The 24,318-nt window shown below is 35.4% G+C and overlaps 3 protein-coding genes across 7 annotated transcripts; 1 reads left to right on the forward strand and 2 right to left on the reverse strand.

Annotated features, from left to right (window-relative positions):
* LOC18605405 (protein PPLZ12) lies at nt 4,792–7,259 on the forward strand. Its single transcript, XM_007038388.2, has 5 exons — nt 4,792–5,158; nt 5,497–5,617; nt 5,709–5,800; nt 6,302–6,398; nt 6,706–7,259. The coding sequence occupies exons 1-5, from the start codon at nt 4,964–4,966 to the stop codon at nt 7,074–7,076; spliced, it is 876 nt and encodes a 291-aa protein (XP_007038450.1). The 5' UTR covers nt 4,792–4,963; the 3' UTR covers nt 7,077–7,259.
* On the reverse strand, nt 7,463–11,705 carry LOC18605406 (polyadenylate-binding protein, cytoplasmic and nuclear). The gene is made up of 11 exons (XM_018117106.1): nt 11,694–11,705; nt 11,347–11,658; nt 11,141–11,230; nt 10,722–10,961; nt 10,000–10,215; nt 9,516–9,927; nt 9,227–9,423; nt 8,901–9,151; nt 8,762–8,811; nt 7,974–8,029; nt 7,463–7,817 (listed from the first exon to the last, which is right to left on the reverse strand). Exons 1-11 carry the CDS (start codon nt 11,703–11,705, stop codon nt 7,761–7,763), a joined length of 1,893 nt encoding a protein of 630 aa, XP_017972595.1. The 3' UTR covers nt 7,463–7,760.
* LOC18605407 lies at nt 15,188–21,725 on the reverse strand. 5 transcript variants are annotated; one of them, XM_018117413.1, is made up of 5 exons: nt 19,172–21,725; nt 16,459–17,054; nt 15,972–16,093; nt 15,464–15,813; nt 15,188–15,258 (listed from the first exon to the last, which is right to left on the reverse strand). In XM_018117413.1, exon 1 carries the CDS (start codon nt 21,517–21,519, stop codon nt 19,174–19,176), a length of 2,346 nt encoding a protein of 781 aa, XP_017972902.1. In that variant the 5' UTR covers nt 21,520–21,725; the 3' UTR covers nt 15,188–15,258; nt 15,464–15,813; nt 15,972–16,093; nt 16,459–17,054; nt 19,172–19,173. The 5 variants fall into 5 exon arrangements, with proteins under 5 accessions (XP_017972902.1, XP_017972901.1, XP_007038453.2 ...); XM_018117412.1 differs by having other exon boundaries at nt 15,188–16,093; nt 16,459–16,604; nt 16,702–17,054; XM_007038391.2 differs by having other exon boundaries at nt 15,188–16,093; nt 16,459–16,609; nt 16,702–17,054.

A 24,318-nucleotide genomic window follows, 5' to 3' on the forward strand; every position in this document is an offset into this window, starting at 1 on the left:
TTTAACTGTTTTTAGTCATATTTAGTCATGACTTGACGAAAATATCATTTAAACTATTTCAAATAAATTAAACAATTCATCATAATTTCTCTCCATTTGTGCTTCATATTTCTCTCACCATCTCAGTTTCTCAAATTTTATCGATTTCTCTATTCAGTATTTGTCTACTATGCTTCTGATTTTTCTCTCTCGCGTTTTCAGATTTCTCTTTCTTACGCTTTCAAGACACCAAGCAATGGTTTTGACGTACTTGGGTGGGTGGCTGTTTGAGAAATTTGATTTTTAGGTATGTTGGATAAAACTAAAACGGTAGAAATAATCACAAATGTATGAAATAGCTTTTAATTAAATCAATTCAGGACTTAGATACCAATAAACTCAAAATTTTGAAATTTATAAATATAGGTTTTCAAAGAATTTTTTTTTATTTTTAGTTAAAGTAGGTGTTTTAGATAAAAAAAATATTTATATTTTGATCTATGAAAACATGTTAGAAACACTTTAATCTGTGTCAAATTGTTAAAAAATAAAAAAAAAAGAAAAAAACTGAAAGGATTTGAAGTTTTGGTTCGTAAGTAACAACAATATTTTAAGGATTAAAGTGTAACAAAATGTTTTTGAATATGTCGTGTAACAACAATATTTTTTCAATATGATGTGTAACAATAATATTTTTTTTTCAACATGGAGTGAAACAACCTTTTTTTCACCATAGCGTGTAATATGTTTTTTTACATAGCGTGTAACAACAGTATTTTTTTTTAACATGACGTGTAACAACCTAATCATGGCTTGTCACAGGTTTTTGTACATGGCATGTAACAAGCTAACCATAGCTTGTCACAGGTTTTTGTACATAACTTGTCATATATTTTTATACATGGTATGTAACAAGCTAACCATGACTTGTCACATATTTTTGTATATAGCGTGTAACACGCTAACCATGACTTGTCACAGATTTTTATATATGACGTGTAACAAGCTAACCAGCTTGTCACGGGTTTTTGTACATGGCTTGTCACATATTTTTGTACATGACATGTAACAAGCTAACCATGACTTGTCACATATTTTTGTACATAGCGTGTAACACGCTAACCATGGTTTGTCACAGGTTTTTGTACATGACGTGTAACAAGCTAACCATAGCTTGTCACGGGTTTTTGTACATGGCTTGTCACATATTTTTGTTCATGACATGTAACACGCTAACCATGGCTTGTCACATATTTTTGTACATGACGTGTAATACGCTAACCATAGCTTGTCACAGATTTTTGTACATGGCGTGTAACAAGCTAACCATAACTTGTCATAGGTTTTTGTACATGGCTTACCAAATTTTTTGTACATAACGTGTAACAAGCTAATCATGGCTTGTTACATATTTTTGTAAATAATGTGTAACAAGCTAACTATAACTTGTCACATATTTTTGTACATAGAGTATAACATGCTAACCATGACTTGTCATAAGTTTTTGTACATAGCGTGTAACATCAGAGCGTGTAACTTTATTAAGGGTAATTTTATCCAACTCAACTAAAAATAATTAAAATTATAAATAGAACTATTTTAAAAACATCTTATCTTTAAAGATTATTTTTTAAAATGCCCCTAAAAATTATAAGGTATAAGGCAGTTTTGTTAACATTTCCTATTATTTTCATGGTTAGGAGACTTTATATAAATGTGATCGATTTTGTGAATTAAGAGGTTTGTTTCTAGTCAAACTTTTTTGTACTATTTTGTGATAATTTAATCGAAAAAAGAAAAAAAAAGACTACTTAATAGAAGAGGCACATGAACAATTGAGATAAGCTCAATCTTTCAATATGAAGTGTAGCATTTGCTCCTTATAGGAATAATTCAACTGGGTTATGGCCTTAAAGTAAAATCATGCGGTGTGTAAGGAAAGTAAACAAACTCAGGGAGAAAGGGTTTTAAGAACTTATTGTACCGTCTCAAATTAATCAAATCAATTGTATATATTCTAGATCTGATCCTTTGTGGCACTTGGTCACTTTCAAAATGGTAGAAATTAGCGATGGCGAGGTTAGTGAATATTCAGATACCTAACCTTACTTGACCTGATTATATATGGTTGGAATACTCTTACAATCAGATTTGGAGTAGATTTAGATTAAAAAAAATTATTACATGTTTCAATGACATCTCTTTGAATACTTGTTATCCCATTATATTTTATATATATGTAATAAATTAATATATTATAATGATCAATAAAGAAAAACCTCGCATGCTTGCAAGAATAATTGAACTCAAGCAACTTTAACATAAAGACATTTGCCATTGCCAATCAAGTCAATTTAAAACTTGAAATCATTTGCTGTTAAGAATTTTATATTTATTTTTTAAAAAAGTCAATTTAATGCAATGAAAACAAAGTCACCTATCTATTTGTTGTCATTCATTTATGCAACAAGAATTAGAAACTTGCTATTCGAATGTATACCCTAACAAATAATAGGGTTTGGGTACTAATAATTTGAAAATAGCGAGTAACTTGTTGGCCGTCATTCTCCACCCCGTTTCCGCACATCAGCATGCAGGATGATGCTGCAGGTAAAATAAACTGTAACCCTGTTGCTATTTATCCGCCTCCCCAAACTTTTAAAAATTTATAATTTTATTTTTGTTTTATTTTAAAATTTTATCTTTATTTTTTAAAAAATTTTATAATTTTACCTCTCAAATATTGAAATTTTTATTTTTATCTCTTCAAATTTGAAATCCTCATTCCGTCACTGCATGTATATATATTTCCCTTTATTTATTTTAGGACAAACTTTTTCCTCACTTTCCCATCAATGCTTAAGAATGTTGTTTATATGAATGAAATTGTAAGTACTCTAACCTTACACTTGTGAACTATGAGAGGAAGGAAAGGAGAGGGAATTGATGGAGATGAAAAGAGGGAAACGGAGAGTTGTTTTTTTCCCATTTGGATTTGTTGAAAGGATGAGAGAAAGGAAAATGAAGGTCTCTTTTTATCAACTTTGTTTTATGATTAAGAAGTGAAAAAGAAAAGAAATAGTAATAACTTATTATGTTATTTTATACTATAATTATATATTCACTCTCAAATTAGTGAAATAAATTAGACTTTCATTTGGTTCTGAGATGGTAGACGACCCTAACGTTTAAGACCATCTGAATGCAAGGGTGGATTGCTGATCATTTTGAAGCTTTAAATTTATAGGACCAACCATTAACTAATTTTGCGCCCTTGCAGACTGGTAGATTCTAATCGGGTTTGCTTTCTTTTAATTTCCCTGGGGACTAGCTAGACTTGGTTTTGTCGTCATAGCCTTGGGTTACATACAATGACCCAAGTTTGCTCCTTTGTTTAATCCATCAGAAGCCCAAAACTGAAGCCTGCAGAATCCCAGTGTTCGCTTTGATGCAAAATCAAGTCCTAGAGCTACCATCTCTATCTATCCTTGTAGGGCACCAAGGGCTCATGCAGGATGAGAAGATTTCAAGCGTCGTTTCACCTAAAAAAGGGTGAAACCTTAGGCAATAGCCACAATTTCTACTTTGTTTCACAATAATTCTCCCTCTTCCATCTTCAGGGATCCAACATGTATCAATATGCACCTTCTTTTTTTAACTCAAAATGCTACACTATGTATGTTATGCTCCTTTGTTTACTAAAAAATGGGCTTCCAAAAAAAAATTCAAATTTTAAATATATTAATAAAATTTGTCATTACTAGTAATATCTGTTATTAAAATATCAAAATAGTAATTTTTATTGTGAAAATGTTGAATATTATTTATATTAATAATAAAAAAGAAATATTTTAGATTAAAATAATTACTGTACTTTTATGTTAATATTTATTATTTATTATTTAAATGGTATTTATTATGAAAATATTTAAAATAACTTCATTATATTAATAATTTTATTATTTTAAGATATAATTTTTGAATTTAAAATTAAACAAAAAATATTTCAAGCAGGGCCATGCCTAAAAAAAATTCGATCTAATGCCCAGCTTGCGGACAGGTCTAGCCAAGAAAATGATTTGTTTTATGCGTTGATTAGCTTGAAAGTCTTCTGTTTTTTTTAAAATGAAAGAATTTTCAGATTTCGAAGTTCATTTTTCGTTGACAATTAAATGAGCGTTCCTTGAAAAAAAAATTGATGAATTGAAAAAGGGTGATTGGAATAAAAAATTAAAATTTACAAAATCACAATTTTTCTATCATAAGTTTATAATCTTATTGCAGTAATGTCAATTTGATGAATAATATTTCATGGGTCAAATTATGTATTTAATTTTTATACTCTATTAAAATAATAGTTTTAATTTTTTATATAACAATTGGTGTAAATTAAATACCTTCTTTATTCGTACCTCTGTATGAAGAGCGTACTGTTCTAAAACGATCAACTGCTATTCTAAAGCGGCCGGGAATTAGAAAAGTCAAACGATTAGTAGCTATTAGAACTACATCTTCAAAAAAGGAAATTAACTACATTTCTAATAGAAAAAACAAAAAAATAAATAAATATCACTTTACAAATCCCCTGGCGCACGGGAAATCGGGCGTGGCAAAAGGAAATGATCCCCTGCGTCACGTACTAATCACGGCCTATATCCGACTCCAATCGAAACAATTTCCTTTTTTTGAAGCAAAGCCATGTCATCGCCATCCAATCACACCAAGATGCAAGAAGGAAAAAAATCAAAATCCTTACCGTAGTCCGTTGCACACTCGAGCCTCCCACTAGTGCCAAAGACAAAGTTCCCTCGTTGACAAAGTAAACACTCGCATAGACAAGCCAGACGGTTTAAGGCTTTGTTTCCTGGTCGGTTCAATCCACGATCTTTCAAATACCGGTGTCGCATTAAAAACGAGAGCTTTACACAACCTTTGACATTCCTTTACTTTTCTTGTTTTGATCAGTTCTTTTTGATCGAGAAAAATGGGGAACACGTCGTGCGTATTTTGCACGTGCATCGAGCAGGCGAGTATAGGCGTGGTGGAGAGGTGGGGTCGTTTCGAGAAGTTGGCGGATCCGGGCCTCCACTTCTTCAACCCCTTCGCCGGTCAGTGGCTCGCCGGTATCCTCTCTACCAGAATCTCCTCCCTCGATGTGCGCATCGAAACCAAAACCAAGGTAATTACTTAATTCACTCGCTACATTTCACACCTGACGATTCCTTTAACCCTATATGTCTTAGCTAGAAGAATTGAATTTAATTGATCATAATTTTTCTTTTTTATTGTGTTTGATTAGTTCTTTTACATGTTTTGTTGGTGAAAGATGGCGCAATAGCGGTGACAGTTTTTACTTCCTTTAGATAAAAGATAAAAGAATGCGTTTTGAGTGTGAAAGAAATTTTATAATTGTTGGTAACTATTATTTAACAATATCGATAGTGATATCGTTATTCTATCAGAAGAAGAAGAAGAGTGAATAGGAATTTAAATATAGGGTGATGTTACATTTTGTAGGACAATGTGTTTGTGCAATTGCTTTGCTCAATTCAGTACCGAGTGGTAAAGGTACATGCTGATGATGCATTTTATGAGCTGCAAAATCCCAAAGAACAGATCCAGGCTTATGTTTTTGATGGTAATTTTTTGGGTTTTCTATTCATTTGATGGTTCAACCCCCCTCCTGTTTTATTTCTATATACACTAATGCATCTGATTATTTTTGAAAGTGGTTCGAGCTCTAGTTCCAAGAATGAATTTGGACGATCTCTTTGAACAAAAGGGTGAGGTTGCTAAAGCTGTTCTTGAGGAACTTGAGAAGGTAATCCAGTGCATTTTTGTTCTCTCCTTTACCCTCATGTACTAAAAGTACTCAAGTGTGCTTAAATTATCTGCATTAGAGGAATATTGGGTTAGAAACTGTTGAGCTGGTATAGCAAAGAAAATCCACTGATATCTGAAATATTTTAAGGCAGTCAGTTGTGCACTTGTTTCTTTAAATTTGGTGTATCCCAAAATAGATGCTTAATGAAATTCTATACTTTAGCAACTTCACCCTTTTGTCCAAAAAATAGAAAGGAGGAATTAGATTTTCCCGGAATATGAGTGTGTAAGGAGGAGGGGAATGGACAAGTTTTTTGTTATGTAAAACATGAGATTTTTAATTTTACATGATAAATTACAACTATTTTCTATCTAATTGCACCAGAGAGAAGTTATGTTTCCATCTGATTTTTTGTTACCTTTTCTCGATCTATGTGCTTCCTCTCTGTCCTGTATTAGGCTTTTCATGTCATGTACAGAATCTTAAATTATGTATCAGGTGATGGGAGAATATGGATATAGCATTGAGCACATACTGTTGGTTGACATTATACCTGATGCTGCTGTGCGCAAGGCAATGAATGAGATAAATGCAGGTAATGACATTTTTACCAGAATGTTCATACTTCATTGAGACAACCCTTTTAATTCTTTTTTCTTTTTAAAATACATGCATATGAAATTTTATTAAAGGATGGAAAATTACTACGTAGCTTCAGTTGCTGTGAGAATCATGTCCATCTTCTTTCCTCTCCCTGCACAAATTAAGCTATGAATGTAAATGATGTATACGAGAGCATGGTGGCAACTAATTCAATGACATGTAAATAGTCAACATACGCTTGAGTGCCATTCATCAGAAGTTGAAGAGAGATTAACCTTTGTAATAATTTTGCATTACAGCTCAAAGACTTCAGCTTGCCAGTGTGTACAAAGGAGAAGCTGAGAAGGTGTTCCAAGTTAAAAAAGCAGAAGCTGAGGCTGAATCCAAGTACCTGGGTGGTGTTGGTGTGGCCAGGCAGCGCCAGGCAATCACAGATGGCTTGAGGGAGAACATCTTGAATTTCTCTCACAAGGTCGAAGGCACCTCAGCCAAGGAGGTGATGGATCTTATAATGATCACGCAGTACTTTGATACAATCAAGGACCTTGGGAACTCCTCTAAGAACACTACTGTTTTTATTCCCCATGGACCTGGTCATGTTAGGGATATTGGTGAGCAGATACGCAATGGGTTGATGGAGGCAGCAAGTGCTCATGTAAATATTGAATAAATATCAGAATAAAGAAAATGGTTGTTTTCAAGTGAAAGTGTAGACAATAAAATAGGTTGATCGTTGTGGCAGAGTTGTCATACGGTGCTTTTACTTAAGTCAGTGAGGCGATAAGACTGGATGATAGAAGGCTGTAAAAAGATTTAACATTTTGATGATATATGTCACTTTTGTTTGTTTTAACCACCTTTTATTTTTAAGTAGTCAGAACTATCTTTAACCCTGCCCAATGACTCGTTATTCTTCGTCACTGAGATTTTTTATCCCACAAAAAAAGAACCCACACCCTTCACATTGGCATATATATATATATATATATATATCAATGGCCAATGAGGCATTGACATTTGGTAGACAGGCCATAAATTACAAAATGAAAAAAAATATATTCAAAAATGCCTAAACTTTGACGAACATATCAAAGATTTAGATTATTGAGGATAATCAAACTTGTTTCTCCTTGTACTTCTACTAACATAACATCGTCCTTTCAATGATTTAGGGTTCAAGGAGGTAAGATGAGGTGACTAAATCACCATTGGCTTTACATTAATCCCTATGGAACTATCCAGAGTTTACGAGTACAAACTAAGTTCAAACTTCACAATATGGAAAATTATTTTCCAAGAACAAAGTGGATGACTAAAGAAGAGAGAATGAAATTCGCTCCTTTCAAGTCAATTTTCAATAGCGTGTTTGCATTGGTGGGTATGCTCCACTAACCCTACCACTACCACTGGCCTGCATGCAACAGGAACAGATATCAATTTAGTCAAAGCAAAGATCAATTTTCATTATTTTGGAAGGAAATCAACTGAAGGATGACACAGTGTATCATCTGCAAGAATGAAGGGTGTCATAATTTCAAACAATGTAGTGAGAGTATAAGAGAGACACCTCATATCCAGCATAGCTGAAGCTGTTTGGAACATAAGAGCGTGAAAAAGCCAATCCTATGGTGACAGCAAAAAATAACCAGACGACATCCACCATTAGCAACCAATATCAAGAATTTCAAACCCCACAATAGAAAAGCAACACAAAAAGAAATAGCAGTTTGAAATTCCATTAAAGAATGGAGATAATTTTGCTAACATAAATATAGGTCAAGAATGAACATAGTTTCTGAGTACTATCAATGGTCTCCATTCACTAGAGAAATAAAATCATTCCAATCCAAAACAACCTCAAGCATGATTCTAATCAGATAATCTTCATTGATCTCTTTCTATTGAACGTATTACTCTAATTAGACCTCCGTAGTTACTGCCAGACAATTGGCATGTTTCCCTTTAAAATTTCTCTTTACAAAGAAAAATTAAACACAAAATGCATCAAAAATTTCTGAAAAATAAGTACCAATAAACATGAGGTGAAATGTTGAAGGTCTAAAAAAGCAGAAATTGGAAGAGGCATTCATGTTGAAACCCCCACCTCCAACGAGATTTGCCTCCATACATATGCACGTGCATATATTATATATATAGCCACATATACATATATATATATATGGTTTATAAGAAGGGGAGGGGAATCAATCGTGTGTGTTTTTGTCAACAAAGAGGTAGAGTTTCCTGTTGCCTTCACAAAAATTTATATAAACAAATAGAAACATTGAGACTGATGCATGGGGGTTAGGGTAAATATTTTAGAAGGATAAAGGAATGTAAGATTGGTGATGCTACCTGCCCTGTAAGCAGGCCCTTGATTGCCTGGACTGTTATACTCGCCAGTTCTGCCAACAAATTTATAAGCTCGTGAAACAAATAAATGAAGAATAAACTCCAAAATCAAACTAAGAGAGGTGAGATGCACAAGAAAAACCTTCTCGCTGGATAATCATCTATATCAAAGCTTTGCTTTCCAAAAGCAGGCTCAAGAAATCCTGCGTGAGGTAGGGCATCTTTCCCAAGTGCATGTTTGAAGTACTTAACAGGAGGTTGTGTTTCATATTGAGTATCTACTTTAAGATTATTTGCATAAGTTCGCCCTTGATGTTGAAAAGCAGGTGTGATACATCCTGCATAATACTGGTCATCATGCCTGATAGATTGCACAAATCCAGCATGGGGTTCCTAAATAGAACCATTATTTAAGTGATCAAACATATGTGACATCACTAGATAAATGTGTGCAAATATGCAAATTACCAAATCTGAAGACAGCCTTTTGGATTCAGAAATAGCACCATAAGCATAGCTCGGATACCCACTTCTGGGTGCAACATATGCCTCTTTAAATGGTATGCCATATGCAACAGAATTTCCACTCCTGTTAGGTCCCTTCCTCAAGTAAGATCTGCTCTTTGAACTTCCAGATGAATGACTAGGTCGACCATGTGAACTACCTGTGAATTGAGGATAATTAAATCACGTAGTGACTCCCTCTCTAAGAGTATCTATGTTTAGTTACACAATAAGCAATACAGAACACAAAAACCTTTTAGTTTCTTTGATAGCCTCTTACTATACATTGGGTCCCTTTGTCTCTTTCTATTCTTTCTCTTGTCATCAGTTTTCTTTGGCTTGGCATACAGCCCAGCAGCATGAGCTTGAGGAGGAATGCTTTCTTGTTCATTTGTTTCACCTTCTATGGTATGCTTTGAATTTGAAGGATCCTGATTATTTTTATGTACAACTGCAGCTGCCTTCTCTTCAGTCCCCTTAGTCTTAGACTTGTATATAACAGTTTTTGCATTCATATCACTCTTTTTTTCAGCACCCTCAGACTTGGCATGACCTTTTATCTTCCATCCACCAGTACTCCTACACCTTTTATAAGGTTTCATTCGTCCACAAGTACTCTTTTGCAGGTGCCGTCCAACAAGAGGCCTTGCAATATAAGCTTTAACCTGATACACAAATTGACTCCAAGAGATCCGTTAAACAGACGAAAAAATGTAAAAGAGATACAATAAAATCACCTTGATTCCCCCTCCAAACTGCACATTGTTCACGCCTTTCAGACAAGCTACTGCACTCTCATGGGTACTGAAAGAAATGAATCCAAAATCCTTGCCTTTATTGCCAAAATTCCGAGATATTTTAACCTTTTTAGTCTCACCATATTGTTCACAGATTGTTTTAAGTCTCTGTACATCCCAAGACTTTGGTATCCTCTCAATATAAATAGTTTTCACCTACAGCAGGAGAGTTGAAATTTCTATCATTTCGTACTATGAGATAAAAAGAGTTCTAATTATAAAAACGTGTACTTTGAAAAACTAAGAAAGGATCTTCTACCCTTAATATCAACAAATATTCTCCCTCACACTATATTGCTTCTGCTAAAGAAAAATCAGGAAAGCCCATACAGTGAACATTTAAACAATAATTTTACAAGTTCAACACATCTATCTCATAGCTTGATTGCATAAATTTCAATATTTAGCAGTTCACATTCACCGTCATCACCATACTGACCCATAAAAAACCAATGTGACTCCTTCAGATGGAAAGTTAGTTTTTCTATCAGCGCAATGCAGTTCTTTTCTTTTATGAGCTTAATGTTTTAATCAATGGCATCTTTCAGCAACCAAAAGGTCCAAGCGGTCAAATATGAAAAGATAAAAGCCCAGAACCACTCACAAACATAACATGCTTCCAGTGTAAAATAACAGAAAGTATAACATCTCTGGATCCCAACCTGTAATCGAACTTCCTCTCTTGGATGCACTGGGGTGTGAGCAAAGGCAACTTTAGCACATCTTGCATTGCCAAAAAGTGCATCTGGCTTCCTTAAACGGTGGAATGCAGCCTTTGCATCACAGCAGGTGTTAAATCTCAAGAAAGCAAAACCTTTAATCTTCCTTTCATTCTTAGGATCATTGGGTACTTGTATCTCATCAACGTCTTCAATTCCGCAACCTTTCAATTTCTCAAGCACCTAAAAAGAGACAAAAAAAGGAGCGAAAATCAGATCAAGAATTTAAGGTCACTACCTTTTGCAGTAAAAAAGGGGTTTGGCAGACATATGACTTGATTTGCCTTTGTACAAATGCACTGCATGATCTAAACAAGCACCCAGACAAAAACTGAAAGAGTATATAGAATTCTATTGCCTACATCCTCTTTGGTCCATGTTTTGCAAATATTTCCCAGATAAAGTGTATCACGGTCATGGCTAGGTGATATCTTAGCATGCTTGCCTCTCACCTACATGCATCAGGGGAAAAAGAAAGAGAAGAAAAAAAGAAAAAAAATAGTCTTTAATAATAGAAAGGTGATAGATTTTGTTAAGGTCAGATGCCAGTGAATGTTGTATTTTTAACCTCAATCCCATCCTTCAAGTCAAAGAGAACTTTCTTGGCTTGCTCAACAGTAGCATATTGAATAAAAGCAAACCCTTGGCTTTTACTTGTGATTGGGTGCCTCACAATCCTTGCAATTTGGACTTCCCCAAACTTTCCAAATACATCAAACAAGTCTTGTTCAACTGCATTTTTATGCAGACCTCCAACATGTAGTTCCAGTTTCTTTTCTTTCTTCCACTCAGTTCGTAAATCTTGGTTAAATACCGGAGGCACTCCATTGGCTTCACTAACTTCAATGTCTTTATTTTGTTCCTGGTCATCTCTGCTCTCCTACTGTTTCTCCCCACAATCATCATCCTTGTTGCTGTACCTGTCATCAATATGCCCATCCAATTTCATAACTTTAATTCTAGCAGCAGAAGGCTCCCCTTCAACTGATTCCTGTTCTGCAGCAACAAAAGCTAACTACTATATAGTTTACATAAAAATTGTGCAAAAGTCATCACCAGTTAAAGGGTAAAGCAAACAAATAGAAAAACAACATCCTCTCAGAACAAGGAGGAAGGGAGGGAGAACAATTTTCACAATACCAGAAATATACAAATCCCAGAAGTATGCTTATGAGTACAAGTATAAAAAAGATTATTGGAGCAGTTACGTGCTGGATGCTTACTAGGAATAGTATATTTCAAAAACTAAAAATATCAATCTCCATAAAAATATAAAAAACCAGGATCTCAATACCATTCCATGCACAGATTTTCCAAGGCATTAAAGACTGCAAACAGTGAGTTATGATAAAAGATTGTTAGTACAGATTTATGTTCCATTCCAGTGATGTTGAGATTTTTCTCTAACTAGTAACTTCATGAACAGGAAAACCCTAAAAAGATAGTGGTGCACACTAGTTTGGGGCAAGTATACAAACTATGCACAAAAGAAACTAAAGAAATGAGAAACTAACCTAAGATTGTGCACAAAAGATTGAAAAGTATACACTGATCTTTCATTGCCGGAGAATGTTAAAAGAAAATATCCACAGTATAGCAGCTTCATTTCAGTTTGTCAAATTTTACCAACATAAGTGCTTCCTCCGCTTTCTGGTGGCACAACATGTAAGTGCGTTTTCTTTAATTGTATTCAGAAGCATGATAATACCAGATTTTAGGGTGTAAAAATCTAGAGATTTCATATTTATTTCAACAGCCTAAAGATTCCATGCACCTTTCCTACCATTTTTAGTCTTCCTAATTTGCACAAATTGCAATCTAATGTGCATTTTCAAATGAATTACAATTACTAATAAAACTTCATTCAAGCTTTTGTTATAAAAAATACCAATCATTGTTTCTATAAATATTAATGGTCAGTTAATAGCTAGAACCGAATTGAAAAAAAAATTTGCGAGACAGTGATTAGTCCAGTACCTGCGTTTGCATGAACCTTGGCTTCTTCACCATTCTCAATTTCATTCTCTGAATCCACACCATAAACTTCGATGCTCGGATTTAAATTTTTTCCCCTAACCCTCCCTTCCTCCATTGTCTCCTCAATTATACTACACTTCAAACTAACATAAAAATCATCCGATTTCTCACTATCTTCCAAAACATTTCCAGCATTTGTTTCAAACTTGCATATATTTTCACTAAAATTCGATTTATTTTCTACCAGGTGACCGCCGTTCTTTATTTTACTCTGTTGAACTATTGCGTCCATTCCCATGACAGCACTTACCACTTTATCGACTTCTTCAAACTCCTCTCTAAAGCAATCAATCTCCCGATCAGTGTCCTTCTCTTTCTCGTTACCAGCCTCAGCAACTTTCAGAACATTGTTCTAAGGTCCTGAATCATTCAATGCCATCTCCACCGCGGGAACCAAGTCCCTATTGTCTCCCTCTCTCGATGGGACGACTCGCCGTTTAGCTCTGCTCTTCTTCCGACGCATGATCGACTAAATTTCGACACTCCTCTAACCTGTTTTTTCTTCTTATTCTTACTAAAATTAAAGGGAAAAAAAAAGAAAAACCAGGGTTCTATAGTGGGGAGCTGATGGACAAGAAGATTGATAGAGGCTGGGAGACTAAACCACGCCAAGTTCATTTGCTTCATCACGAGCCTATGCCCCAGTATTTGCAGGCCGTAGTACCAATTCCCCACGACATGGGCTGACAGATGAAGGCCCGTGAACTACGGATTTCATTCTAAGGGAGTTGGGCCTATTGTTGGATTGGGTTTTCAAGCTAACATGTCCACTTTAATTTGGAGGTATTTTTTTTTTATTATCAATCATTTTAGTTTATTTTCCTCACTTTTTAGTTTTACCAAATGAGGGGTAGAAAAAAAATATTTGCTAATTATTAAATTTGTCTTCTACATATCGAACACCACACCAGTCATAACAAAAAGAATTATTATTCTCATGCTTTTCAAATCCTTTTAGTTAATTTGAAAATTTTGTATATATAATAATTGCAAAGTTGGTGGTAGTTAGAAGGCAGAAGAAGTGCACCAACCCAAAAGACCCAAAAGAAGAGGACAAGCCAAGAGGTGGTTAAGTCTAAAAGATGGTTACTACTTACTAGTATTAAAGGAATTACGCATGTGCGCTCCCATACATCAACCTGAAATGTGGGGAAATTTTAATTATTTCGAGAGGGAAGGGGGAATTCAAGAATGGGATGGACCATTGGGGTAGGCCTGGCTGCTAGGCCAACACTTTAGCTTTGAAGCTGGTAACCATGTTCCCAAATCCCAACTAACGTTTATTAGATCAGATGCAAAAGACACCGCCCCAACCTTAAAGTTTCAGGTAGGATTTGGCTGTTTTCTAGAGACTAATAACAGTAATAATAACAACCCTAACACATACAAAAGAAAGAAGAAGGACAAAAAAAAAGAGTAATGATATCAATTACTACTACTCACTTTCTTTTTTGTTTGGGTGGAAATCAAATCAGTTAACGGTTAAGCGGAAATTACCTCCACTAAGCCGGCAAAAGCATCCTTGCAAGTCCAATCAGAGCTTTATAACGTCACCATAAGTCAAAATTAAAAGGCACATCAAGGGCTTTGGGCCATAAAACGTGGACCAATGTGAAAAACTGTCTGCTTTGAAATTTAAAAAATAAAATAAAATACTACTACGGTTTAGGTGGCTAGCTTTGAATCGTACAAAAAAAGTGTAATCATTAAGTTAGGAGAATATTAGGAGATTATAATTAGTTTTCGTAATGAGTATGAATCATGATTATTAGTAGGTAAGATAGTTGGGAGAGATAGGTAGGAGTACTAATTTGTTTCCTTTTTGGTGAGAGCTAAGTTTAAACTCTCTCACACAACCAAATTATTAAGGTAGTGATCCTACTGAGAGTGGAATTATCAGAGCTTTTTAAGTGCCCTAGGCCTATGCTAGCACCTATTTTCCCTTGATTATGAGGCCTTTAAACCTTTCTTTTCTTTTCACTCCTTTTACCAAGGACGAGGAATAGGGATATATAAACTTTGGGTTTAGACTGATGTTTAAACAAATAGACAAAGTAAAAACAAGAAAATAGAAAAGGTGACCCACGAGAGACGAAGGAAGTGAATCTTTGGTGTAAAACCCAATTCTAAAATCCTCCCACAAGATACACTGCTTCAACCAAAAGAGTACCCACAATTTCTTCCACTCTGTTCATTCCATACAGGCAATTAATGGAGATCATCATGTTCTTATTATACTCCAGACCACTATGCACTCTATGCTATTGTATTTTTACTTTTAACTATTACTTTTTAGATACAGAAAGTTGATTTCTATAATAGCAGTCTTTGAAAATAAAAGCATACAGAGAAGATTAAGGGAAAGAGGGAAGGGCCACAAAGCAATGAATATTATACCAATGGCAATCCAAATCAACATCATCTCACATGTCTTTACATGGATCTGCTTCAAATTCAAAAACAATCAAGAGCTGTATAAGTGGAAAAGGGGAAAACAAAAAAGAAAAGATGATAAAAAGGAAGGTTAATCATGGGGTAGCATTGAAAGTGTCAAGATTCTTGTAGAAAGATGGTCCTGTCCTATACTAATGATTATACCTCCTTCCCCTTTACCAAAGAAAATTAGTGGAATGAACAATAAGGCATACCATACGGGTTAAAAAAGCCTCCTTTCTAGTTGGTGAGCGGTCAGCGTTACTTGGCCTTGCCGACAGGCCCCTGTCTGTCCCTCCTCCAAATTCAAATAGCAACGACAAATGAAATGGTGGAAAATCTACATTCACTCTGCTCCTGTGCGCTGACTTTAGTTGACTCTAAAGGTGAAAACTCAAGTAATTTCAACGTTTTGTGATAACATACCAACTACACATGAAGGTCGGTAGACAAACCTAAGCCAAGCCTGAAGACAGAGAAAGAGCAAATGCCAGTGCTACGGTGCAAAGTTCAAATTATTAGATAGGGCTTCCAGCCAATAGAGGAATTGCTGTGGCAATGGCTTCTAGAAAAATTTTTATGAGATTGCTCAGCGGTGTGACATGAAGAGTGATCGATAAGAAATTAAAGATAGTGGGCAATTTTGCTAGTATTGGGAAAAAATTAATATCATGACCAATCAAAAACCTCATATGCTATTTTTAGCCTTCATTCTAAACTTACCTTTTCACCGATTACGGGTACTGTTACAATAATCATAGCATATACCCACATGTGGTATCTGCAGTGCATTCGAACGCTCCACCTGCCAGAAACTGCAGGCCCTTAATTCCAGTTCCAAGTTCCTGCAAAGATTTCATTAAAAATAGATAAACAAAGATTAAGATGAAGAGTAAAATCTCATTCCAATATATTTTAGCTTCTCAGTTCCTTCTTTTTTTGTTCCTTTTTTTTAAATATATAAATAAATATATATATCTTTTTTTATTCATAGGAGCCAGCATTTCGTATGCATATGTATGTTTCAGTGTATGTGTATTAATTTGAAATTTTGACAGTTTCATCTTATAGTAAATTATTGTCCCAACTCCCAAATAATAAAGGATTCATTGCATCATGATTCATGCAAGGATACATGCTTGCATGACACCAAAATAGTAAAATAATTTTGATATAAGAAAATAGCATGACTAACACTAATAACACCAACCTGCTGAGTTAGTCAACTATGCTCACAGAAATGTAGAACTTGCAAAATCAGGTCAAGTTTGTTGCAATATCCCTATCAGCCATCTTATGTGCCTCCCGAAGCCGACAGACCTCTTTGCTTCCACTTTGCTCAAAACTTTGTAGCAGCTATCCTAACCGATAACCCCGCAAAACTTCAGTTTTCAATATTGACAATAAAAGTTTCGGAAAAAAAAAGGGCCCAGCCTGAGAGTAAGAATGTCACCATAATTGGAATGTTTAAAAGACAAGCTACCGAAGATGATGGGAGTAAGCCTGCCAAGACCAATAAAAAACTAATAAAAAAACCGAGAATAGGGGCAAGGGGGGGAGGGAGGCCCCTTAGTCCTTTCTTTTCATTGACAACGACAACCAAAGCACTGAGATGGACATCCACTCCTCATGGTGGGGATCCACATTAGCAAAACCAGACAACCCAGGCAATACAGTCGATCATATCAGCAAGAAGTGCCCTTCAGCAACAAAGATATGTTCTGAAGTTCATCCGAGGTTGACCCATTTGGGTGGATATCAAAATCTGGTTCACCACAAGCTCAACTGGTCCAAGCAAACCCAACTCTGCAGCAAAAAAGATGCTTTCAAAAATTCTTGACCAATTCTATTTGCATTCTTTTGCAATTATCAACCTTCTAATCACGTAAACTGCACAAATTCCATATTCCACGATGCATCTTTTTCCAGTAAGCAGAGTCAAAACACATTTTTGTCATGTCTTTCGATCAACAAACAGTCAATATAGAACATGAGACATTAATTCCATAACCAGTGGTTTTTTCCAAATGCAGTAATATCACAAACTGATGCTCTAAGCAACAGTTGGTTTCACAAGATTCCTTATCCTTTGTGGATTAGATATAGAACATGGTCTCTGGTTTATATTAAATAAGGGGAAAAGAAAATATAGGGGAAAACAATATCAGAAATGTTAATACACAAGGACACTAACTTGAGTCTTGTTGTTACTATTTACTATGCTAGGCATTGGATACTGAGTTTGCAAGCGGTGAGGCAGTAACCAGCAGCCTTCCACGAATTTACTGATGTAATGTAACATTATGAATACGATTAGACCATCCTAGTATCAATTCCAGTTTGGCTTATCAGATCTTGAACTTGAAAGTTTATGATGTTTTGTGATAGTTTTATGTTTACAAGGTGCATTTCCTGTGCCTACAAGACAGAAGATTGGGGTCCAGAAAAAAATAGATTAACCAGATATAAGATGCAGCTAGGTTGAAGTCATTATTAACTTCATCTTTGGTCAAAGATTCAGAAAACACGAGTCAGATGACTTATCACAATTATTTTGTAGAAAGAGATTGTAATTCTTTGTTTGGGATTCAAGTGAGTGTTGGCATACAACTTGCATTGGTGAGTAAAAATTAAAATGAAGCTGACCAGTATCAAAAACTCATGAAATCCCCCGAATCTCTGGTTTGTTTGTGATGAACTCATTGAAGGTCACGGCACTTCATTGACAGTTTAGGACATCATGTGTTTATCCTATAGACCATAAAAGAGTAGAACATGTTGGGATGACGTGACTAAAATACTAATTTTAGGCCAAAACAACTTTGAGAGCATTCCATCCATAGAATAAAAGGTTTACCTTTACAAGCAAATCAAGTATTAAGTCAAAAACATTTATTTGTTCTCCATTTGCAGATGTTTTAACTATTGCTAATATTTTCTTTATTAGAATTCATGAATTGTAAAATCTTAGTATAGTCCACTTATTATTCACCTTTTTCAGGAAAAGCTTCTTCCATGAAAGCAGGGACAATAACTGTCCTACAAGTGTTTAAAATATGATGAGAGGGAAAAAAAACAAAAAGGGACAAATACATGTGCATAGTGTGTGCAACACATTCTACTACAATTTAACACTATTTTTAGTTGCTCTTGGTTTAAATGAGAACTGCATTTTCCTAATTCTTAAAAGTTTCCTGATCAAATCATAGTTTCTTTGAAACTAAGCATTTCTGGTTATGAAAATAGTAAGAAATGCTAGCATAAATAAAATAATTGATACTTCATAATGGTGCATTTGACATGCAAAACCTAGGCTGCAGCTGTATATCTGCAGCATAAAATCATCTATTTGGAAAAGTGATAAGACTTAGCCATTTACTGCAGCTAATCCCTAACATAGATATTTATTTTGCCACCAGATATAGACAACTCAAACAGAGACTAAAATGAAGTATAATGCTTCATATATGACAACTAGGTCTGCAATAAACTCGTTCAGGAAAAGTTTATAATATATAAATTAAAAAGGGGATTAAAGAAGTACAGAATGAACTTAATAAATACAATCTTTTAATTATTAAAAAAAAGAGCTTAAATACACTGTATCCCAAATTACTCTAGGAAAATACTACATTTCAACTTGTTTTTCAATCCAGACCTGTTTAATGTTTACAAACTAGAAAGTGTACCTTGTCTACAGACACAAGAAACCGAAATCAAGGCTGGGCAATAAATTGATTATTCATTCCAATATGCAGTTATGAAATTCTTATAAATATTCTGTGGCTAAATCACTATCTATATATTTCCTGATTTGCAATTAGAAAAGAAGTAAAGATGGACAATAGTAAAAGACAATGGAAAAAGAATTCGATCAAATCCTATAGTTTACAATTCTACAGGAGTTAAAAGAAAAGCATTACACTTATGGTGCATCTGCAAAGACTTCATTGAGCATATCATCCTCACTACTGATCATAAACAGCTCTGCATCCTTTTCTTCCTCATTGGAGAAATCCCTCCTGCCAAGCTTTGAATGAGCTGCAATAAATATCATCTTCTGAGCCCTCTCAAGGCCTATTCGTGAGTGTCTGTGGACACAAATCCACTTCATCAAAGACCAGTTACATTTAAACCCACAAGAAGTTGCATGTAGGAATATAAGCCTCACTGCAACCTTTCCTAATGACTTGTATTCACTAAGACAAGTTTCCCATACTAGCCTACTGCTTTGGGGGTTAGCAATTTTCATTTTGCCAGTCACAGGGTCTCGCTGTTTAACCTGAACAGCTTGGGCATACAGTGGGTCTAACCCTTCTGATCTCCATTTCATGAGCTCCATCAGTGCAACATGACCTTCTTCCCTGGTAACCAAACGAGTTATGAGCTTATCAACATCCTTCTCCTGCTCATGAGTCAGGCACTTGAATGGTGGAAGGTATTTTCCACTAGTTTCCCGTGTCAAGTAAAGCGGATCAAGTATAAAAGCAGCTGACCATGCAGGGTGGTAGTTCTTTCTAAATCTCTTTTCAACAATTTTCTCAACAGGTGCTTCAGCAAGGTTGAACTTGGTACACCATTCCTTCACTTTTAACCTCAACTCCTCCCAGAGCGGAAGGCATTGCCCAATAAGTGGCCTCTCCACCTCAATCTCTTGAGCCATACCTCTGATCAACTTCACCAGTGAATAAACTGCCTCCAAATCATTCCAAAACCCCTCATTTTGGACAATCCCAGCAACTTCCTGTGCAACTGGATCCTCAACACAGATCACCTTGTAAAAATCGTCCAACACAACCATCTGAAGTACTCGGGAACAGTTCAGTATGTCCTCCAACATTGCAAAAACATGTGCAATATTACTGCTGCAATCGCATTTGTTGGAAGGAACCCGTATCAACCCGGCACACTCAAGCTCCTGCATCCTATACTTTTGAAAGCTTGCTCTAACTTGCGACTTGTTATTTACAAAATTTGCAAGCTTTAAGGAATTCTCAGTGACAGTCCTGAAAAGGAGTAGCTCTTTGCTAAAATCCTTTATCAAACTAACAAAACCTTGAAGTTGACAAGATAGATTAACCATCCAATGATTCTGGATCTCCAAATTCCTCAATGCCTTCGCCTTATACTTATCTGCAACTATTCCTACACACTTCTGCACACCACTTCCAGAAATCCCCATTACTGCCTCCCACAAAACCTCCTCCGCATACTTGGAAGTCACTGATCCGCCAGTAAAGACTGCCTTCTGGTACACGCTGCTCCCATTCGGAAGATTAACACTAAATTTAACCAAATTCTCCTCCACACAGCATGAGCTAGTACTACTACTAGTATAACTACTACTACAACAGCAACAATTTTTTCTCTTCCACCCATCAGAGGCAACCTGAAAGAACATTGCATCCCTGATTCTAGCCTCGGATTCCCTCTTGGCCTCATGAAACTTATTATCAAGCCGTGCACCCGAGAGGTCCCTCCTTGACACAGCAGGCATCCCAACCTGGCTAAGGAAAGCCCGAAACTTTGGGTGCTCGAGGCTCGAAAAGGAGACTGACCCACAAGACTCATAGAACCAATCAGCTAATAAATCGAATGCAGAATCAATCTGGTCCTTGCTTAAAGCTGGACCAGGAGAAGTTTTAGGACTCTTAAGCCTCTTAACACTATCTTCCAACATTGCTAATGCATCTAAATCTTCTTTCCCACCAGATAAAACCAAATGCTGCTGAGTCAACCCAGCATTATTGTTATTATTATGACTCGAGAAACCCAGCAAACGAGTCGACTCAACTATAGCCAACGCGTTATTATTATCATCGTTACTGTTATTACTTACTTGGTTTTGTAAAGGAGAGACGATAGCTACTGAGGGACTTCGCTTTCGATGATTATGATGATGATAAGAAGCAGAAGGGGAAGCCAATGAAGATATAGGTAAAGGAGAGAGCGAGGAATTGGGTCTCAAAACGGAGCTGAAATTGGGGCAAGTGCCGCGTTTTAAGTGCTCGGAGGCCGTTCTGGAAGGGTTGGAGGCGGAGAAGACGGCGTCGCACAAGGAGCACTTAAGTTTAACGGCTTTGGGGAGGTTGGTGTCCGGGTTTCGAACGAGAATTGGTTCCAGATGGGCCCAGTACCAGGCTCCTTTGCCCTTGGTAGCCTTGGTTCGAACCGTGATGAGCCCCTCGTATCGCTTGTTCACGGCTTTTGCAGCTGGGTCTTCCGTGGAAGAAGACGGGTCTGTTGGCGGTAGAGAGTTTGCTGAAGCCATTCCAGTTTAAGGCCGTGTTTGGTTCCAGGACACAATTTGGTTTTCGGTTATGTTATGGTCATGGTGAAGAAGAGAGAGTGACAAGCAAAGAAGTATGAGGTTTGATGAAGGGGGGAGATAGAAGAAGAAGAAGGAAGAGGGTATAAATGAGGGAGAAAACGAGAGAAGGAACAGGGAGGGAAGAGAAATGGGGGGAGGGGGGGCTATGATTATAGTTGTGATGTCAGACTATTCACTGATTAGTTTAAAATAGAATTATAGATTAATAGATGTCACAATTATGTCAAATGCAAAATCTCTAATATTGGAAGTTAATATAACCATATACTATAAAATAAACTGTTCGTTAAAGAACTTTGTCTTTGCCCCTCCAAAAAAGAATTACTACAACTATTACTAAAAGAAATGAAATTATGAAAACCTTTTTATTGTTGAGCTTCACATTCAAGAAACTTATATACTACTGATCTCAAATGAATCCCACTACTATGAGTTTAGGACGATCAAGTATTAGTAATATAATGCTTAGGGAAATGCTTACTATCAAATTAAAATTTTTTTATTTTTTATACTCACAAGTAAATTTTCTTAACCAATAGTTTAAGTATTAGATCAATAAGACACTTTAAAATTTTCCTAAGAAGTAAATATCTTTATATTAATTGTCAACTATTATATAAGATTTTAATTAATTTTAAACATACTTTTACATAGCTCTTATTTTATTGTCATTATCATTATTATTTTTATTATTTAGTATATAGAGAAACTAATATAAGTCCACGTGCTGTCTGGGGGAAGTGAGAGTCACTCACAAGAGGACAAAACTTGTCACCCCCGCACATCACAGATGGTAGGGTCGGACTTCTTACGACAGCCGAGAGGCTAGCTTTGCTTAATTGGTAACCTTTGCTTCCTAGGCTCATCCGTGTGTACCACTCGATCAACCCGCACATGGAAAATGTTTCCTCTCCTTTACATTCCGTTTCCCCTCGATACCTTTTTTTATTTTTATTCTCTTTTTCTTTCAATAAAAATTAAAATTTTTAATTCAATAATAATTATATTTATATCATATTAAAAAAGCCAAGCGCATAATATTTTTTGTTTATTTTCCCCCTCACCTCATGATAATCTTAATAACCCAACACGTGAGATTTTCATAAAGAAAAAAAAAAAAAAACTCCAACCCTGTGAGTGTCATGAATGATGATTTCATATTAAAACTCTCAATTAAATTTCCTCCACTTTCGAAGCTAGTTCATTTGGTTGGGTGGTTGATTATGTATCATTAGTAGTTCACAAGCGTAACAGCCAAATCCTACTAAAATGACTTTCTTTTATTTATTTATTATTTTTTTTTTTGTTTCCATCAAGTCGCACTTTATTACCTCTACAAACATAAGACCAGGACTAAGACAAGAACAAGGTTTTTTGAGTTCATTTATTATTGCAAGTTCCTGTCTATAATTTAAGCAATATGACATTTATAAATGCAAGTCAGCTTAATGCTACCGCTACTTAAGTCTCCATCGACTCTAATCGAGGTTTAAACTTTGAAATGAAACTTGTTTAAATCAACCATTGATTATTCAAATTTGTAGACAAGACGGGGAAGCTCAACGACACTAATTTAAAAACTTTCGTAGTGCATTGCCACTTTCTTTTTCTTCTTATACTTTAATCATGCTAGAGGAACAATATTCTTCTGTTAAATGAAGAGTGTTAACAACGGCTATATTTAGAAACAAACACATGTCAAACACTTCGGAAAAATAACCTTTTATATATTAAGCTATGTTGAGGAGTCACGTGTGGAACATCATCAAAGCCTAATTGAATATAGTGCTTAGAGAATTTAATTTAATAAATAAGTGCACGTATTTGTCACTAATATATCCTAAACTCAAGTAACACGATAGTGATAGGTTCAGTTTAGCTAATTCAATATATGAATGTTTGTAAATTGGCAAAATTATTGATTTTAATTATACTCTTTCTTTTTTAGGGAAAAGGTTGGAAATAATTATTTCTAGTTGTGTCTTTCCTTAATAATGAATACAAAGAAGACAAACCTTTTTTTTCGTGAGACGTCAAGATTGATACAAAACTACACCTATGGCAGGTATGTGGAGGAGGAATAAAAGTCAAAAAAGCGGTATCTTTGTTTGGATATTTGGGAGGGGTGATGGCTCAATTTCACCTTAAAGCAAAAATGGTGCTGTCTAGCCCTCAAGACTTTTTACATTTTCAGGTCCTACACTTCTACGCTCTCTGATTGGGTAGTTTTTTGCGAAGTGACAATTAATACTCTGGACAGACGGACCCATTCGATTTCAACCTTTGCGTTCTCATCATAGCTATTAAAGATTCCTAATTTTGAAGGCAAAATTTTCATCCCTGCCTTGTAAGAAATTTACTTGCTATCTTTGACAATGTTAATAAAGTAGGCAATCATCTTGGCTCCTCCTCCCCCGCTTTCGTTGTTTCCTTTTCTGTTTTTTCCCTCTCTCTCACATGCTTTAATGCATGGTCCAATTCTTATGCATAGCTGTTTTCATTAGAACATAGTTTTCATGTTAGCATGTACGAGTGAAATTTATTTTATATATACCTTTTTTTTATGTCCGAAAAATATTAAGAAAAGATTCCAACTTTAGATTTTAAAATTTTTAAAACTATCAATAACCATTAAATCAAAGTCACTAATAATAAGACAAATTACAATAAAAAGAATGCTAGAACTAAAACATAACGGAATATTACTATTAGTAATTAATAAAGATCATAAACACTGAT

This window comes from Theobroma cacao, chromosome 3 (genome assembly GCF_000208745.1).
Source record: "Theobroma cacao cultivar B97-61/B2 chromosome 3, Criollo_cocoa_genome_V2, whole genome shotgun sequence".
Lineage (NCBI taxonomy): Eukaryota > Viridiplantae > Streptophyta > Magnoliopsida > Malvales > Malvaceae > Theobroma > Theobroma cacao.

Coding starts and splice junctions, on each gene's coding strand:
- LOC18605405 (XM_007038388.2), top strand. CDS start 4,964: ATGGGGAACACGTCGTGCGTATTTTGCACGTGCATCGAGCAGGCGAGT. Junction 5,159..5,496: donor GCATCGAAACCAAAACCAAG/GTAATTACTTAA, acceptor TACATTTTGTAG/GACAATGTGTTTGTGCAATT. Junction 5,618..5,708: donor CCAGGCTTATGTTTTTGATG/GTAATTTTTTGG, acceptor TATTTTTGAAAG/TGGTTCGAGCTCTAGTTCCA.
- LOC18605406 (XM_018117106.1), bottom strand. Junction 10,216..10,721: donor GAGAGGAAGTTCGATTACAG/GTTGGGATCCAG, acceptor CTCCTGCTGTAG/GTGAAAACTATTTATATTGA. Junction 9,152..9,226: donor AAAGGCTGTCTTCAGATTTG/GTAATTTGCATA, acceptor GGTTCTATTTAG/GAACCCCATGCTGGATTTGT.
- LOC18605407 (XM_018117412.1), bottom strand. CDS start 21,519: ATGGCTTCAGCAAACTCTCTACCGCCAACAGACCCGTCTTCTTCCACG.